Raw genomic sequence first — 19,063 nt, 5'->3', positions numbered from 1 at the left:
CTGTATATCAGAACTTCTGTGTTGTTCCTAATATATTCTGCTTCATGGAAAATGTCTTTATAACACTGTTTGAACAATGTGTGTGCCCTATGAAAGTGTGATTCTCTTAATCAGTAGGTTTTTTTTCTATATGTCACCAGTTTTTAAAATGCTAGTATAGCTTAGCCCTTTTAGGGGGTGGGGGAATAGAAACTTCACACAATTAAGAAACTGCTTTGACTTTCTTCAAGTGTGAAAAAAAAAAAAAGCCCAACCTTGTGAAAGCCCTTGTAACACCGTGAGTAATAACTCTCATGTCCTGTTTGCAAAAGCTGCTGGTACTTTCCTATTGTCCAAGCCAGTGCGTGAGTGTGTTGCTATTGAAGTGGCCCCTATGGTCACCAATTTTGCAAAGCTTGGGAAATGCTCTTGTATTTGTATATTTGTATACCTGATAGATCTTTCTCAAGCCAGCCGTGTTTGCTCTTTATCTTGCACATTGATGTGAAAGATACATAAGATAACATGTTCTTGATGGTGGGAACTCCTGGGCATGCCTGAAACTGCTCATCCAGTTACCAGCAGTGCCCAGTACAGGGAGCTTTGTCAGTGGTAACAGGAGTGGAGAAATGCACTGGGGATGCCAGCTGCTGCTCTGAGCCCTTGGCTCCCTGTGGCAGCTCTGGGGATGCATTCTGCTGGAGCCACAGGAACACTTTTTACTAGGCAGAAATGAAATGGATGATGTAGTATGTTTTCTGATCCATGTGATTTTTGAATTGTCATGAGCATCTCAGCAATCCTTTGAATTTCCCCTGAGAGAACGAAGTAATTACAATTTTCAACTATTTTGACACTTCAGTTTAAGTTCAGCAGCCTTGTGGGATATTTTGCTGATCAACAAATGATACTGGAAACCATGGGGCTGATGTTTACAGAAAACCCAGCATACTGCGTGTTTCTACATTCATTGAAGGAATTGTGGCCAATTTAGCTGGTTGAGCTATTACACAATTGTCAGTATTTTACCTGGTTCTGTTTGTGGCTCAGTTATTAGTTAATCTAGCATAGATCCATCTTCTGAGGTTCAGCTGGGGATAGTGCTGCATAAATTCAAAGTAATACTAGTAGTGTGTGAAGAAAAAACTTCTGTGAGGTGTTGGATCCTAGTGTTTGATGCTGTGCTTAAGAAACTTCTCTTGTGTGTTTGGTACTGCAGACATTGCTGCTGCTGAAACCCCTTTATTTCTTTTGTTTATTGAATAGGATTTACATGGAAGTATGTAATGCCTGTGTTTGCTCACAGTTGTCTTGAAAGAGATCATGTGTAACTGCTTCATGGGAAAATTAGTAGGTACTTGTATCATGAACGTGTGACTTTTTTCTTTCTTTTGTATTTTTTATTGTCTTGATATGTGTACAGGTAGTGTTCTCAGTTCTTTATAAAACCCTAGCTTGAGAACATTAACTGCTTTGCTTCTGTCTTTGTATCCAGCAGTTAGTCCTGCCTTTATTTGAATTGTGATAATGCTCATGTGCCTTTTTACGGGTCAGCACCTCATTGTGGAAGGCCTTTTAGAAGCACAAATGCAACACAACTGTCACCCTTATGAAGAATTTCAAAGGAAAATCATCAAGTTCAAGCATCCTTTTTTATTCAAAATAAATTCCTCAGACTAGGTTGCCTGAAATTGAATCAGATGAAAAATAAAATTAATTGGTGTTTAAGTAACACAAATAATTTAAACTGCTCAGACACATAGTACAAGCATTTGAAAATCTTTTTCATCAGAGTAAACCCAGATAGGATAGTTTAAATGCTGTAATTGATTTCTACTCACTTACTTTCGTGTTACGTTTTTTGATGAAATACTTCAGTTGAAAACACAGCTGAAAAATGAAACTACTGAGAAGTGTATTTCTGACTTTCCAATGGAATTTGTTTCTTTGAACACTTACTATTTCTCTACATTTCACATATGCACTTTAAAAAACCCTTCCCTTTTAAGTCTCATTGCTTTTAATCCCTTTTATGTTTTATAATGCAGTATCTAAATACTATAAACTAGCAAGCACTCATATTATCAGCTTGTAAATAACACAGAAGTTTTTCTTTCTGCAGAATGGAAAGTAAAATGAAGCCATTATCTTTTACAAAGCAATATCATGTGGAGCATTTCAAATTCTTTTTAAAAATGCCCCATTGTTCTAAGGCCTAAGGCTCACAATGGCATGCTAGTGTGCTTGTTCATATTTCTAAAAATTCAAAGCTTATGTAACTTGCTGACTTGTCCAGAGAGGAAGAGTCTTGCAGCAGTTAACTACAATGTGCTCATGTTGTTGATCTGGTGTGTGGAAGGAATCCTGGGTTTTCTTCACTTTTTCTTTTGAAAGTAGATGTGCTACAAAAAGGTTGGTCTGGACAAAAAGAAAATTAAAGATCCAGACTTCAGTTGGAAAAATGTTGCTATTGTTCCCTCAAAGGTGGGTAGCATTAAGTCTTACCCTGGTGCTACAGACTTGCGATGACTTTCACTGTTACACAAAACTGAAAATTTTTGTTTAGTAAGAATAAATGGCTTTCCAACTTTAGGGCCTTGTTATAAGCAATCATCCCATTGCTTTTCTAGGCATCTTTATTCTCAAGCCTTATAAAAAAAGTTTATTTTCCTTCTGGTCTTACTGAAATAAATTGAATGTTGGACTTTTAAGTGCTCTGATAATTGAGAAGTTTCTTCCAACACCCAGCATATCTTTGAATAGTTCATTTTTGTGCCAGTGATGTTCCATTGTTCTTAGATGCAGCACTTTCCCTCTATTGCCTACATTTGTTCTCAGGTGGTCCTGGAAGCTGCTTTACAACTGACCTGTTTAAGGTGTTTGTTGTTTTGGGGAAAACCTGGAAGAGGTGAACCTCCCACCTGAGCTGCTGGGAAATAAGCTGAAGTTTGGTTCTATTTTGGACTTTAAACTGTCTTTAGTAGCTAAACAACACAAACTTTAATTAGGGGACTACACCTGAGGAGAATTTGCTTTGCATTTAAAACCAGTGTTTTAGTGAGAAAGCGGAAATGTTATTATCTATAGTTACTAAATAGATGTGTGTGTTTCTGGTCTTTCCCCCTCCCCAGAATTAAGCACCTCTCATTCCATTGCATCCAGTTGCTTTATTATAGATAGATACATACTAAATAATTTCTGCTTGTATTTATCAGACTTCTCTTAACACTTTTCTAGCAACATCTGTATTACTTATATGTTTTTAATGCAATTTGAAATTATTTCAGTTGACTGCATAGTAAGCTGAGGTCTTGGTGTGCATTGTATTTTCAAATATAAACATATTTGTTTGAATAAGATGTAAAAATACTCAAATAGTTTGTTTTGGTTTTTTTTTTCCACGTTTAGCCGAGAGCTCTGCAGGTGAATCAGTGGGAGTTTTCTTGAAATAGATGTGCTGATGTATAAAAGCTTCATGATACTGAAAGTGGCAGGATCCACTCCCCTCCTGGCAGCTTCCCAGATGCTACATTTGTTGTCTGTTACTTTAGGTAGTTGAAATCAGTGCAGTTTAGATCAGCCTGGAGGTGGTGTGGGAGGAAAAGTGGGAGAGCATGAAGAGGAACAGGGAGGGCAGGACGCCTGAGCTCTGGGATCACTGGGCTGGCTGCAGCTCGTGTGAGCATCCCCGCTAGGATTGCTCTTGTTGTGTATGAGTGTGAGCGTGACAAGAGCACTGCAGGTGCTCTGGGGAAGGGTGGATTGCTGAGTGCAGAGAGCTGTTGAAAATGCAGCAAGTTATATTTTCAGAATCTTTTTCTCCTTTCCCACTGCTTTCCATGTCTTGTACCACAAGACCTGGAAATAACCTGGTGTACCTTACTGGAATCCTGGTAGCCTGAGCTCAACTGCACCTTAGTGAAACAAATGTTTTTATGTAGAGTGGTGGGAATCCGTTGAGAGTTTTTTGATGGCAAAGCTACTCTTATTCTTTCTTACAAATTGCATCCTACCTCACAGGGTGATAAATTGTTTCAGAGTGCATCTTGCTCTGTATCCTGGTTCTGACTCTAGCCTTAAGCAAGAATGTGCATAGAAACAGACTGAGTTTATATATGAGGCTTAACCTGACTCCTTGCCCACATCCAACTGTTTTTGTATCAGGGATTTCATGAGTCTGATGCAGCTTGTGTCTTTAGTAATTCTCAGTACCCTCTTCTTCCAAAGGCTTGGCCATTTTTTTTCTTTAAACTTCTATAAATGCCTTTCATCTTTAGTAAGGTCTGCAAGTTTGCTTTGAATGTTGTTCCTGCCCCATGAAGGTCACTGTTATGCAGATGTTTTATATATATATATATATGTATATATAGATAGATAGATAGATATATGCACACACAAGCACATCAAGTGCAAGACAGAATTTACCTGTTCACCTGGTCATTCAATCTCTGGTGGCATCCATTAAATAAAACCTTAACAGAAAGGTTTCCTTGTGAAAACTTTGCCAAAAGACAATTTGGAGGGGTAATTGTGGGGATGAGTTCACAAAGTGGACACCATCTTCATCTCCTTATCTGGTAAGTTGTCCTTTTGCACTGAGATCAAAAAGTGGAAGATTAGAATGGAAGAATGTGAATGCTTTGGTGAGTCAGGCAGTCAGCATGAGAAGGATGAAAACCAGAGGAATTGTCTTGGGATGAGGCCAAGCAAATGTTTCAGTTTGCAGGCTGTTACTTAAGCAAGCCTTTTGCATTTCTTATATTTGGAGTTTTATTGCATTCCTCCATGTTGTGTTGAAGGAATTGTTTTGCACAATCAAGTTGATAACATTTTCTTTGCAAAGACAAGGTTGCATCTTATACCAGTTCTGAATATTTTTGTCGTGTTGGCACACAGAACTCAAATAGAAATTATATTGTCAACATGGTTGAAATTACATGTACATAGTTTCTGCAAGTTTCTTGAGACTCCAAATATTGTGTTTTCTGTCTGTGAATGCAACTCCTTTTCTGGGGAGAATCTGGTCAGGGCTGTTCTGCAAGGGAAATATTTTTAGAATGTAATTCGGGGAATCTGCCTACACCAGACTAGGAATGTCTTTGAGACTCTCTTCTTCTCTTCCCCCATCTACCCAATATTTAGATAGTTTGTGGTTTCTTCACTGCTTTGAAACTCTTTTTCATAACACTTGCACCTGTTTTGTTTTCAGTAGTGTAGACAGTGGACCAGATGTGTGCAGCCACATTAGTTCAAGTCTACTCACTCCACACTGAATGTGGTGCTTCCTTATTAAATGACTTGCTAGTTGCAAAGCTTTTCAGTGATGCTCTGAATTTCATTTCCCTTTTTTTTTTTTTTTTAAGCAGAGCTGATAATATAGAGAAATATTTGTTTACATTATTTGTATCTAAGAACATCTTCCTGTGTTTCATCAATTTGAAGGAAAAACTAAATTGTGTTTCTGGGCTTAACTGGTGTGGTAATGTCTGCAAACAGTAGTTGAGAATGCTTTTATATGTTTTTATTTTAATGTGATAAAAGCATGAAGTTGTTAACAGGAGTGGAATAAATACAAGCATTAATGTATGTGTGTTGGTCTCTAGGAGTCAATGATTGCTTATGTGATCCAATTCTGGTGGTTTTCTTGAACTGCAGAAAAAGTGTAGAACTCTTTTGACCAGCTTTAGTTCTGGTTCTTGTGAGAGCTCTTGTGGGGATGCAGTTTTGTCTTGTCAGCTAGTCAAATTCCTCCTGATTACAGTTTCTTCAGGCTGGCTTTAGGATAATGATAAAGTAGTCCTGCCTTTTTGATCTGCTTGCAGAGCTTACTGGGATGATGCCCCAACTGTAATTCCAGTAGATAACTGACAGCTTGTTAGAAGTCCACAGTTTTGGGATTTTTTAAAAATTTTTTATTTTTTTCAAGTTTTATTTTTTTTAAATCAAAGCTGCAATTATTTTAACCGTTTGAATACTTCAGTAAGTACTGAACAGAGGAGAAAAAATCACCTTCCTCAGGCTGCCTTTTCTAATGTAGCCTGGAAGGTGGTTAGCCTTTATTATTTGAGAGCTTGCTCCATACTGACAATGGACAGGATCCAGATGTTACCCCAGGCTCAGCACCGCCAGGACCCCCTGGTCCTTCCCTGCAGAGCTGCCTCTCACCTCCTGGTGCAGGGCTGCACCTCTTTACAGGGTTATTCCCTGCTAGGTGCTTTGCCTTTGTCTTGGCACTCAAATGAGTTTCTGCTGTCCACCTCAAATCCTGCTTTGAGCCCTTGCTAAGACTTTTCTCTACATTTTGCATGTTTGGGATTTTGTTTGAACACGTTTTTAATTTTATTTGTATTTTTTGCTTTCAGTTATAAGCAATAAGTGTTTGCTGTTGTGTCTTGTTGAAGCTTGTTTTAGAACAGATTTTGAGTCTTTTCAGCTGAGGTTCTGTGGTTTTGAGTGGTTCCCACAACTAGATCCTGGTGTGCATTTTGAGAATAATATTACTGTGCTTATTTCTTACTTACATGAGTATTTTAACTTTGGTAGTCAGTAAGTCACTCATGACCATATTAAAATTACATTGCTACTCCTTGGTAACTCTTCTGTGTAAGTTAGAGTTGTGCAGCAATAATTCAGAATGGCTCTGACTGCAGTTGGTAGTGCAGAACAAAGAGCTCAGGCTCTCTGTCACAGTGATGTACTCAGATCTCACAGAGAGTTAAAAGATTCCAAAATTCTAAAATAGTTTGTAAATTTTTTTTCTAACATCAAGAAACCTGTCCCACAGACTTTGTGTAGACTGAAAATTCTCTTTCCTTTTATTTTCTCCTTTGCCAGCAGAGAACCAAGTGAAAGATGAGTAGCTATGAAAGTTATGGGAACTGTTCGTAACTTGTTCGCAGCATTGCTGATTTTGGATAATTAATTCTTGCATATTAGATTATAACCAATGTTCTGACACATCAGCCTGAAGTCCCACTAATATTTGCATTCTCCTCTTCCTTCTACTTTCCATAAGAGTCTTGATCCTCTTGCTGTGTCATCTGGCCTAGGATTTATCATGTTGTGAAGGATTTCATAATATTCAATCTGCTTAAGCATGGGCAGGCATGTCATTAATCCAGTGGAAAACAGGCTACATTACAAATTGTGTTTGCCATCCAAGAGTGGTGCCCACTGACTGAATTAGTGATTGGAGACACTGAAGCCTCTTTGCTATTGACCTATATACTCTCTCCAACTGTTAATTTGTGTGTACTTGAGTGTTTTTTGATGAAGCAGTATTTTGTGTTTCATATGGCCAAAAAGAACTTTCAGAGTTTTGTAAGTCAGGGCATGTAACCTGGCCCTCTTGTCATAACAGGCTTTCAAAGTTGGCCATGAAATGGGACTATAATTCTGCCTCATTATGTTGAAAATATTAGTCATTTTATTGTGCTGGCTTTTTAAAAGCAGGTATATCTATCCTTGTCATACTACAACATTTATTCTTTGTGTGTATGAGAACAACAGTGAGGTGATTGCTCACTCCACCTTTTTTAAGGATTGTTGAGGTGAATGCTTAGCTGTATTTCAACAAGTTTTTTTTTTAAATGGAAGGTGGTTGGAGTCTTCACAAACTGTCTTTGCTGAAAAATGCATTTGAATTGTGTGGTTTTTTTTTTAGGGCCTTTAAAATACAAATTTTTAAAAACTACATGCTATGCTGTAACTGACTATTTTTTGTGAAGGTTATTTATAGAGAAACTGTTTTATGTTTTTCAAATGAGCATTGCTCCTACTTTAAAATCTTTTATTGTCAAGCCAGCTAGTACGTGCAATTCCTGTCTGCTTTCTTGGCAGACTTGGAGCTTTAATTGCTTTTTTTCCCTTTGCAATCACAATGTAATATAGTAAAAAAAGGCAAAAAAATTCTCCTCCCCAAGAAAACTAACTCCAAACCCTAGTACCCTCCTAGTTTATTTTTTAATTGTTGTGAGGGTGCTTACCCCTTCAATGCAGCTGCAAGTAGTCTATAGAGAATCTTTTATTCACTACTTGTCTGTTTTGGACATTACTTGTGGCAAAAAGAGTTAATTTAACCTGTGGTTATTATTTCCCTGAAGCAGTGCTTGCCTTATTGTAGTGATTTGGGGTGTTTGAACAATATTTTCGTGAAGTGATGCAGAAGTTGCCCGTGTGATGAAAAGGAATGGGTTTTCCTTCAGGAAACTGCTTTCTGGTTAAGGCTGATTTTGATCTGCTGCACATTTCTAGCTGACTTATTTCTGTTAAATCAAGATAAAAATGGGTTTCAGCAAATTTTAGGTAGTACACAAAAAATATTGCAAATGTTGATTCTTTTACTGTGAATAAGATCGTGAGCTCCTTTTTTCTTTTTGTACCTGACCAAATCATTTCTTTAGGAAAAAAAAAGTTTGCTTTTTTTTTTTTTGATTTTGACATATGGTTCTTATCTTGGCAAAGCAAAAATGGCAGATTTCAGTTGTATCTTGGTGAAACTTATTTTAACTTTTTTTTTTTTTCGAGAAGCATTTCCTCAATACAACTGCCGCTGTTCAGACAATAAGAAGGACACTTTGACTCACTGAAACATCAGCTCCTGGGAAGAGCACGATGCAGATGGCCTCCAGTTGGGGCTCTGTGCATTTGCAGATCATTGTGTGTGGTGTGGAGTGCTCCTGCCATGTGTTTGTGTGCTGTGGCTGCTGACAGAGCCGCTCTTGTGAGCGGCGCCTGCACAGCCGCAGCCACAGCGTGGCCATTCCCGGTGCGCTCGCTCGGTGGGACCAGAGCTGTCCCCGGGCTGTGGCTGCTGCTCCGGTGGCCCCGAGCCCTCCTCGTCCCACTGGGAACGTGGGATGGGATGGGATGTGCTGGGATGTGTTCAGCAGTGCTGGGCCCATGAGCTGTGCTTTTGCTGTGCTCAGAGCTCACAACAGGGAGATCCTCACCCGGCAAAATAGAGCTTAAAGAGAGGACGGGGCAGGTGGTGCTGGTTGGCCACAGGGCATGACCAGCATTGGTTTGTAAGGGACTGGACCCTTTTATTTCCTTATTCCTCTGTTTTCCTATACTTGCCCTTCTAAGCTACATTGATTCCTCCCTTTCCCGTTCCATGAAGATTCCCTAGCAACTCTTACCATCCCTGGTTGCTCTTCCTTTTACCTCACGGTAGCTGTTCAAGCCCCGCATGCAGCGACAGCCTCAGGCTGCGAGGTGCTCTGAAGAGCATTTCCATTTACACACTGTCTCGGCTTTCACACATATGGCCACTCAGTATTTTAGTATTTTAGTTCTCAGACCACAGCTGAGAGAACTCTGTGTGCCTTTGCATGTGAAGTTGTAAAAAACCATTTAGCTCTGTTGGTTCGAGCATGGTGCGCATGACACCAAGGACGTGGGTTTGGTCTCCCTGTGGGCCATTCACTAAAGAGCTGGACTTGATCCTGAGTTTCTCAGTTAACCTCTTTGTGTGTGTACTGTTAGGCTTATGAAGTGATTCTGAGACTTCCTTCCATTTTTATCTCAAATGGAGTGTTTAAGTTGATAGGCTGGGTTCATGCTCTTCACTTCTGTGATCTGAGTCTCTATCACATCACCCAAATGTTTTTTGCCTTTTTAAGCATATTGGATGTAAGATTTTTTTTGCCATATGTCGTGGAGAGCAACAGGAGAAATGTACCTCGAGTGATATTTGTTGACTTGCATGCTCTCTGTTGTATCTCAGTAATTCAAGTTAATGTTTTGAAAAAATTGCAGTGCAACAGCATTTCATCTCCCCTCTCCTTCTACCCTTAGAGTGGGCAATAAACCCATATTGATGAAATGCTGAGAAACTATAAGTACACAATAAATGTCCAAGAACAAGATTCCTTACTGAGCAATGAGAATTAAAAGCTGACTATTTCTATATTTCTTTAATTCCTTTCCTTAAGTCGCTATGCTTCATGATAGGGCAATAACTTTTGATGTCTGCTCTAAAGCTTAAAATTTGTTGGGCAGTCCTCAATCTTTTTTAACATTCAGTATTTTTATTAAATGCTACTATTGTTGCTTTTTAAAATAATGCCTGCATCTTTAATGTGACAATATTAAGTATGGCTATTCAAATTAAACTAAAGCGTTTGGTTGCCCTTAATTTTCTAGAGAGACATAGGCATTATGTCTCTTTTCATTATTTTTCCTCCTCAGGATTAGGTAGTAAGATGTTTGTTTCAAACATTTAGCTTGCTGTTGTCAAAGATATCAGCAGGTGCAAAAATGAAGTGCAGCACATGTTGCTGCAAAACCCCCAAGTATTTCTTCGACTTCAGCAGATGTAGAGTGGGAAGAGTCAAGTAAATGAGAACTCAGCACGATGAAATGGAATTTATGCCATATTTCAAATTTGACATCATTGGTTAAGGCCTGAAGTGAAAACAAATGAAAACAGCAATCGTGAAGTGAAAGCTACTGCCCCGAAGTGTGTGAAGGTTCTTGAGTTACCTCAGTAAAGTTTTGTGGGGCTCTTTTTTTGTTTGTTTAAAGGGAGGGATGTTTTAAGTCTTCCTCAAGCTTTTCTTCCTCCTATTGCATTCTACACTTTGCCCCCTTTTTCCATGAATAATAAAGATACCATTGTCACAGACCATTAACTCTTGCTTAATTATTTGTTACGTTTGCTTTCTTCTGCCTGGTAATGGCATTGACATGTGTGGGTTAGGCAGTGCTGGGTACAGCACATTTAGCTCTTGCCTGTGGTTGCCTGGACTGCACTTGATTGCTGATCTACGAGAGGGGACACACAGTGCTGGAGTAGCTGCTTCAGCACCAGCTTTACATTTCCATCTTCCTAGCTTGCAGAAAAACATCGCGTTTTGGGTTAATTAATGCAGGAAATAAGACATGTTAACATATCAGCTATATGTTAACAATCTAAGAAAAACAGAATAATGAAGCTTTGAGGTTGACTTTTTTCCTGGCCTTTCACAATTGTTCTGTGATACATAATGAGTACTGTGGCTACATGACGCCTGAACTCTGAACAGAGTCTGAATTCATATTATTTTATGATTTATTAAATCACCAGTTGTGATTATCTGCTGACCTAATGAGTAGACACTCTACACGTCAGAACTTGCCCAGGATAATCCTCCAGGCCTGTGAGAAAATCCTTGTATCAAAGATACAATGCTGAAGCTTAAAAATAGATATTTGCTCCTCAAAAGGAATTTGCTGCTCTTCCAAATTTGTTACTCACTGAGTCATGCTCTAATATACAAATGCAGTGACCTCATCTTTACTGGAGAGTAGAAGCTGTTCAAATAATATGCATTAATTTTACCTCCATCAGATGCAAAAACTGTGAATACATACACATGTATTTATGCACACATTTGGTTTTTTCTTTTTTCAAACCCAACCATCTTTTGCTCAGAACACAGTGTGTTTGACATAAAAATAGGTGAAACTACTGTTCAGAGAGTTGTGCCTAGCTGTGCTTTTAAATTAATTTATAAATGTTAGAAATGAAGCAGTTCTGTGTGAAGTGGCTCTAAACTCCAAGCAAATCCAAACTTATTTAATGTTTAACAGATAACCCTTTTATTTCAAACTTTTATTTGCTGTAGGTCTGCTTGCCTACACTTTACTTATTGTAAGTTGTCTTTTTTGAGATGACTGTCACCAATGTTTAAAATGTTTAAAAATAGTGTTCAGGACTTTAGATTCTAGGTTGTCAGCCAAATAATTTTTCTGTCTCTTAATTGTTGATTTTATGGCTGAAAGTAATTCATTATATAAAAACAGACCTTAATTTCTCAAAATTTACTACAATTCATTTACTTAGTAATGTTTTAAAATTCTGGTCAGCCTGAAACAAGTGTAAGATGCAAGTTTTGTGCTTGTATTCCACAGCTTGAGCTGTCAGAATAAAATCAACCAATAAATTACATTTCTTTGGAGAATCTATTAAAGCTTTATCTCAGCTTTTCAAAATTGTTGATCAGGTTTTAGATCTGACTGATGAAATGATGATCCTGTAATACCTTATTTTATATGTATAACTTTATGGTAGCAGTAGCTTTTTTTCAGCTTATCCCAAAATCCGTCTGATTCTATTAATCTGTGTAGAGGTCACTGTTGAGAGTTGTACATTAAAGTCCTTTATGTTTTGGTTTTCCTGTGTGCTTTTAGGTGAGTTGTGTAACCTCATAACGCTGGATGTAGCGCACAATCAGCTTGAACATCTTCCAGAAGAGATTGGAAGCTGCACGCAGATCACCAACCTTGACTTGCAGCACAATGAGCTCCTGGACCTGCCAGAAACCATAGGTAGGTGAAGAGGCTGGAGAGGAGAAAATAAATCACTGTTTCAGAATATTCATTAAGGGGAACAAATTCAAGAATGAATATTTGTTGGCGGCTCTGGAATGACTGGTGTTCAGCTCAACACAGCTTCACACTTGAGATTTAAAGCAAGGTGTGCTTGTTACCTTAAGTGTTACCTTAAATAATTTAAGAATGAGAGTTGCAATGAAAAAAATCCAAATCCATTACTTCTAAATCTTAAGGTGTTCTATGGTTATAAGCAAACATCATCTACTTGTTTGTTTATTCTGTAATGAAACTGAGCACATAAAGAAATGAAAGGCTCACTTATAGTTGAAGTGCACTACTTTGGCAGATAATTTTAACTTACATCTTTGCCTAAAGCAATATAAAGCTAAAATCATAAATATTTTAAAATAATTATGTATGTATTATGTTCTTTGGTGGAGCATTTAAAAAAATCTCAAGTCCACAAGGTCATCGTGTTCTTATGCAATAGAATACAGAGAGTTTGCAACTTACATTGGGAATAATAGACTAAGATAAACACAGTCCTGGTTGGTTTCAGTATCTCATATGGGATAAAGCGGCAAAATATGCCTTTTCCTATCTCATTAAATCAGTTTTAAACAGATGGCAGAAAAAGATGGCTGCTGTGATTTAAAAAGGCTAAAAACAAGGCCATGATGATTTTAAGTTCTGTCACCAGAACATACTCAGAAGAATGAACATTATCAGTTTAATGGTATTCAGTGTTGAGTACTTATTAATGTCCTCTAGTGCATGGTAAAGTGAGGAACCATTTAATGACACTCCAGCTTTTCTTCTAGCAGTAAATTGTTGAGGATGAATTTACTATGGCTTTTGGTTGAGAAAGTTTGATGTGAGCAGAGTTTACACTGATGATGTATCCACTGGAACTAAACTTCCTTCCTGGACTGATATTTTTAAACTCTGGAGATCCCATTCCATCTGGAGTTTGCATCTAACTTACACCATTCATAAGTACAGCCTTTATTTTTGTTGCTATTTTGTAAATCTTGCTGAATGCTGTTTTACATAACACTTATGTGTAGTGTATGTATCACATTTAGGGAGTGAGTTCCCTGGATAAACTGTTAATTATGGGAAAAAATCTCCAAGCAAGTGTGAGAATTCCATATTCAAGGCTTATAGACTAAAGCTGTTAATTCCTGTGAAGAGTAGTAATATGGTTTACTAAGTTGTTTAGTGCCTGGTAATCACTGAACGTCTCAAAGGACCAGAAAAATCTCACTTGTTATATGCTGCAAGACTGTACTTACAAGGAAAGGTCTCTGGGTAGGAGAGGCACAAAGTTATTAGGCAGTTAAGTCACTTGTGATAGATAGGAAATTGCTCACTCTGCAGTCAGGATAGTTTGGACTCACCTATTTCTTCAGAAAGTTTCTGTAGGCTTAGGTGGTTTCTTTTGAGTCAGGTTCATACCTGGTTGGACTGGATTTCTGTTTTCTTTGTTTAGTTTTTCCCTTGCATTGGCTTTATAATGTATAGAAGTTACTTGTTTTTAAATGTTGGTAGCTGTCTCTTTACATGCTTATCTGAGCTGAATATCAATGTTTTAGAGCTCAAGAAACCACCAAAGATAGCTGAATAATGGTAGGAGACAAGAGTGAGCCATCTTGTCGTTAACCTTACTCTAGTTCGGTTTTACTCCACTGGAAAATCTCTCTGGTAAACAGTAAGTTAAAAAAAAAGTATTTAAATAAGACCTTGAAATCAGAAATCAATGTTTGTGCCTCCTGTGGTTTGCAAACAGAATTTAATAGTGAAGGGAAAGCTTTAGGTTCCATCTTAAATGATAATGATCAGCCTACATTTATGCATGTTGCAGAAAAGGCAGCCGTAGCCAGTTCAGCAACATTGGCTTTATTTCTTAGTCATCGCAGTTTTGGTTCAACCTACGAAAGCAAGCTGTGGCATGATTTTTAGATTACAGCTTGCTTTGTGGTTGGCATTGTTCAGCGAGAAACTCTGAGTGCTGTGAAAAGCCCAGCGAGTCAATGGCGCGTGGCTGGGGCAGCCCCTGGGCCCCTCCAGCTCTCGCTGCAGGTTCTGTCCCTGCCTGCTGCTTGCCACAACTGCCTTTTCTTGCCATGTTTCCATGCTTCCAGGTGTCAGGATGCTCGCTGCAGGAGTGCTGTTAATGGTTCTCAGTTCAAACTCTGGGTTACACACCAGGGACAAAGCAGATCAAACATATTTGCTCATTTCAAGTATTTGATGTTCTGTGAGCCCATGGGCCTCCTGGTATGGACCAGGCTTTCCATTGCTGCCAGGTCTGTGCCCTTCTCCCCCACTGACACCCTTTGATTGAGGCCTCAGTTTTTCTTGAGAAGGATGTTTCTGTCATGCTGCTTTGAAAAACAAACAGCCCCCTTTGCTTTTTATTTCTCCTTCCTCTCCATCAAAAAACCCTCTGAAAGTAGCTGCTGAACTATATAAACAAGCTTTGGTTTTACCACAGGAAAATTTCAGAATCTGCCAAACTTAAAATAAAGCTTGTTTGGTAACTAACAGCATGTACTGAAATGTGCTGGAGCTGTGGGAAAGGGACGTGAGGGTGACATGCAGGGGAGTGGCAGGGAAGGGATTATGCATCAGCAGTGATTACAGAGGTTGCAGAGCCAATATACCCACTCTGTAAAAATACCAAGTTCTTCTCTTAACTAATGCTGTAGAAGTATGTTTTTGTGCAGTAACAAATAGATATTAGTTGTCAGGAAGTGACCTAATGCCTTGCTTTATAGATATTGGCTTAATACATTCATATCTGTATTTCTGTTGATTGAAAATTGTAAAGTACTTTTTATATTAGATCATTTCCTGTAAGAAAAATGAGCTTTGTAGAATGGCTTAGCACATTCCGAGAGTCTCAAGCCCAGAATCAAAATCATACTGGGATCATAGCTGTTTAGTGTTTTTGTTGCAGATTGCACACACCCCCCCATGTTGTGACGGTTTTTTTTTTTTTGCTTTTGGAGGGTGGTGGAATTGTTAGCTACTTTTATTTACACAGTGTCTTATCTCTGTATACTTAGCTGGCACACTAATATATCCAACACAGAAGAAGGTGAATAGCCTATCATTTATATTAAAATTATTAATTGAATTTTTGAGACTGGCAACAAATTTTGGGTGGAGTAAATTGTTTCTTAGGATTACAAGATAGCTTAGATAATTTTGTCCTGCAAATACTACATAGTGAGTGTTCCCTCTTTGAACTTCTAATTTTAGCATTCTGTACAAATGAGTTCACAATTTCATATGTAAAAGCATAGAAAAACTGATTTAAGAAAGAAATATAACATAAAACAGAGTTGCAGCTTTTAGTAATACCAGATTCTTCATCTGCTTTGTAATTTTTTAGTTTTGTGTGCTTACGTGTGCAGATTGATTATAGTCAAATGTGCCATATTCACAGGCATCTAAGGCAACAGAAATTTTAATAAGAAAAAGAATAGTTAGTTGTAAATGGTCCAAAATTATACTTGAAAAGCACAAAAAATTCTGTCAATGGACACACTTTCCCGTGTCTGACGTAGCACTGTTCCTAAGAGATGGTTTGGGAAATGGGATTTACAGTTCTGCACTACTCTCCTGCCCTCCTCTGTGGCACTATAGCTCAGAAGCTGAAATCGCAGCTTTTATGAAGTTAAATACTATTTATTGATTGGTTTTGCTGGTTGAAATTGTGCTCCAAACCACGCTTCTAATCTGCTTAACCCCAGTGTACCTCTGAGAGCACGGTTTTGTTCTTTAAACCTACAGCTGATAAAACATGAAGCACTGACCAGAACCAGACATGTGAAATTGGTACGGCTCAGGTTATGCAAAATTGTGGTTGAGAGCTTTAAGTCCCTAGAAGCAAAGATATTTCTGAAGAAATGTGAAACTACTTTAAAATGGTATTTTAAATTTGGCAGGTTTAGCAAAATCAGGAGTCTTGTTCTGAAATGTCTGAGCACCTGCAGCTCCCTCAGTGATCAGGGGCAATGTTCAGATGTGACTGATGAGTTTGATGTGGTTAATTACTCACTGTTGTGATGGAGCAAAGTGTAGAGGCTTCTGCTCCAGCTTTCACGGCAAGATTCATATTCTCAACATTTAAGCACGCCCTGGTGCTGTGGTCAGTGAGCATTCTGTTTTGTGGCATCAAGCCACTTTCCACGGGCACACTTTGGGAGAGCTGATCAACATTCAGTGCTTTGTCTAAGGTTTTGTTCTTGGACTATACTGTTAATAAAACTTATTTAATTGGATTCTGCTAGTATTGGGCAATTGCAGTAAGTCCAGCCTTTTCTTTACCTGATTGAAAGCAGTGGCTCCCACTCTAGTACTCTAGTTTTTGTATTACTGTGAGCCCTGTCTAGTTCTCGTGCTGGTCTCATAAAGGAAAGCTTCTAGTTCTTGTTGCCTTCAATTCTAGACTTAGTAAATGTAAAGTAGTGAAATTGACTGGAAAATGTCAGGTGGAGGGTAAATGGGAAGGGACTTGCTCATTTTGTCCTCCAAGCTCAGAAGGGCAGGCTTGAGGCTGTGAGGTGTTGTGTGTCACTGGTGAGGATCAGACAGTACTGCATGAGATGGGCAGGGCACGTTTGGGTCTCAGTGTTTGTACAGGCTGATGCAGATGCTGAAAGCTCGGGGTGTGACATGGCAGTTATGCAGAAGAAAATCATAACAGTTGCTTTTACATTTGGGAAATCACTGTTGAATCTTCCCTCACTCTTCAGGAAGTTTCAGGGTGTTCTTTCTCCTTTCTTTAGGCTCTTTTCCTGGTATCTGCTGTTGGACAGCATTCAACTGCAGGGAAGATACAAATGGAACCCTGGTCTCCATAAAATAATTCTCACATTACTTAATTGGCTAAAACTGTAAAGATATATTCATGTGTTGTACATTTCATGTTTTCTTTATATAGTAGGGCAGCCTTAAAAAATTAAACACATCATTCACTTAGGAAAGGTTAATGTTTTTATCACATTGCCAGTTAAGCATAAACTGTTCATACAATATGATTTACATTTATATGTATCTTTACTTTCCCAGAAAGGCTCTAAATAGTATATTTGAAAAGGGAAAAAAAAGACTGCCAATGAAAAATTAAATTAAATAAATTTCAGTAGCTTTGTCTTACTGTATACAGTGTGAATTGAGTAAAATGAAATGCTTTCACTGATAGTTCAAAATAAGGCCCAGCTGTTGTTTTTGTCTCTGTTGCAATGTGAAGTGTTTTGTATTTATGTTTTAATTAATACGTTTCCAATGCAAACCCAATATAGTTAAATACACATGTACTATTTCATTGAAGGTTAGATTGCTTCTAATGGCTAAGTAATTCTGAGTTTATTGATTCAATGTATTTATGAAAATATTTTTTATTTTGTGTTTTGGTTGGATATTCATCCTAAGACTAGAGTGGGGGCAGTTTATTTTAGTGAATGCATGTACCTTCACACAGTAATTAGATGCAGAGACCAGTGTGTACGGATGTATTATAACTGCAGCTCAGCATTTTCAGAATGATTAGTATACTGCAGAAAGAAAAAGCCTATAATATTATTTTCTTTATGTGAGAAGCAGGCACAAGGGAAGAGTGATTCAAAGGAACGCATCGGAATTGAGACAAGTGGGTCTGTGAGTTACTTGCATTTTGATGAATGCATATTAAATGAGTTTTAAGTTGAATTTTCATCTAGACAGTTTCAGAAACATGTCACTAAGAGTTTGTGCTCTCTAGCCTTATGCAGGTGTTGTGTGTGGTGTGTATTGGGGTACCTGAGCCTTTGTTGCTCAGGTTTTGCAAGTATCTTGTGTGCATCTTTTACACAGTCAGCAATGTTAGAGTCTGGAATCAGATTGAAAAATAACTGACTGCCTGTGGTCACAATTTAGCGTTTTAATATTGACCTGATGAGTGAAAACCTGTCTTTGGATGATATCAGACTGAAAGTAGAGAGAACTCTTTGCTCTCTTCAGATGGCATATAAACTTGTAGGGGTGGTAGAGACTAATTTTAAAGTAATGTTAAATAGCTTTTTAATAGATAACATCTTCATCAGAACTAGGCTTTGCAGAAGGAGGATAATGCACTTTGATTTGAGCAGGGCAAATAATGATGGACCCTGCTGACTTTGGTAATTTGTGAATTTGATTTTGCCTCCTACACTGGCCTGCCTGGTATATCAGGAGGTATTGGTGGGAGAAAAGAAAAATTAAAATACTCTAAAAGTCACTTTACTGTTAAACCAGTAAAATTAAGTCAAACTTTGTATTGTGTTTAACTACACTTCTCTATTTGGAACAGAATAATTACATTTCATGCTTTGGCTTTGGTAGTTGGTAGCAATGATCAGGAGGGATTCTCTTCTGTCCTGCAGTTCTGCTAGGAGTGGTTCCCTTCCACCCCCATCACCTTTCTGTTCCTATTCCCATTTTTCTAGGGCATCAGCCTTTAGCCAGAGCACATTAAACATTGGGGATGTAGGGCTTGTAAAGGGATTTGTTCTCTCTCAGATGATGGTTGGTGACACAAGTTTTAATTTGTACAAACCTACAAGCTTCAATTTAGGAAGAAGGTGTCCCCAGACCAGATGAATGATGGCTGTGGGATTTTATTCTTGTTTCCTCTGCAGCAGGGATCATGAGATCTCTTTTGGGGTGTCTTGTTGGACCAGTCACTTTGTGCTGTTACTCTCTGCTTGTGGGGAGAAACTGAAGGTTAAACACTTTA

General features: G+C 38.3%; 1 protein-coding gene across 4 annotated transcripts in view; it reads left to right on the top strand.

Moving 5' to 3' along the window:
* The window catches only part of SHOC2 (SHOC2 leucine rich repeat scaffold protein), a 59,415-nt gene that overhangs the window by 25,836 nt on the left and 14,516 nt on the right, over positions 1–19,063 (top strand). For all 4 annotated transcript variants that reach the window (XM_064716877.1, XM_064716878.1, XM_064716880.1 and 1 more), the window contains one exon: positions 12,154–12,291. In XM_064716877.1, coding sequence (XP_064572947.1) covers positions 12,154–12,291 — 138 coding nt within the window. The remainder of the gene's footprint in view (positions 1–12,153; positions 12,292–19,063) is intronic.

This window comes from Zonotrichia leucophrys, chromosome 6 (genome assembly GCF_028769735.1).
Source record: "Zonotrichia leucophrys gambelii isolate GWCS_2022_RI chromosome 6, RI_Zleu_2.0, whole genome shotgun sequence".
Lineage (NCBI taxonomy): Eukaryota > Metazoa > Chordata > Aves > Passeriformes > Passerellidae > Zonotrichia > Zonotrichia leucophrys.
This window is presented reverse-complemented; position numbering and strand designations above follow the sequence as displayed.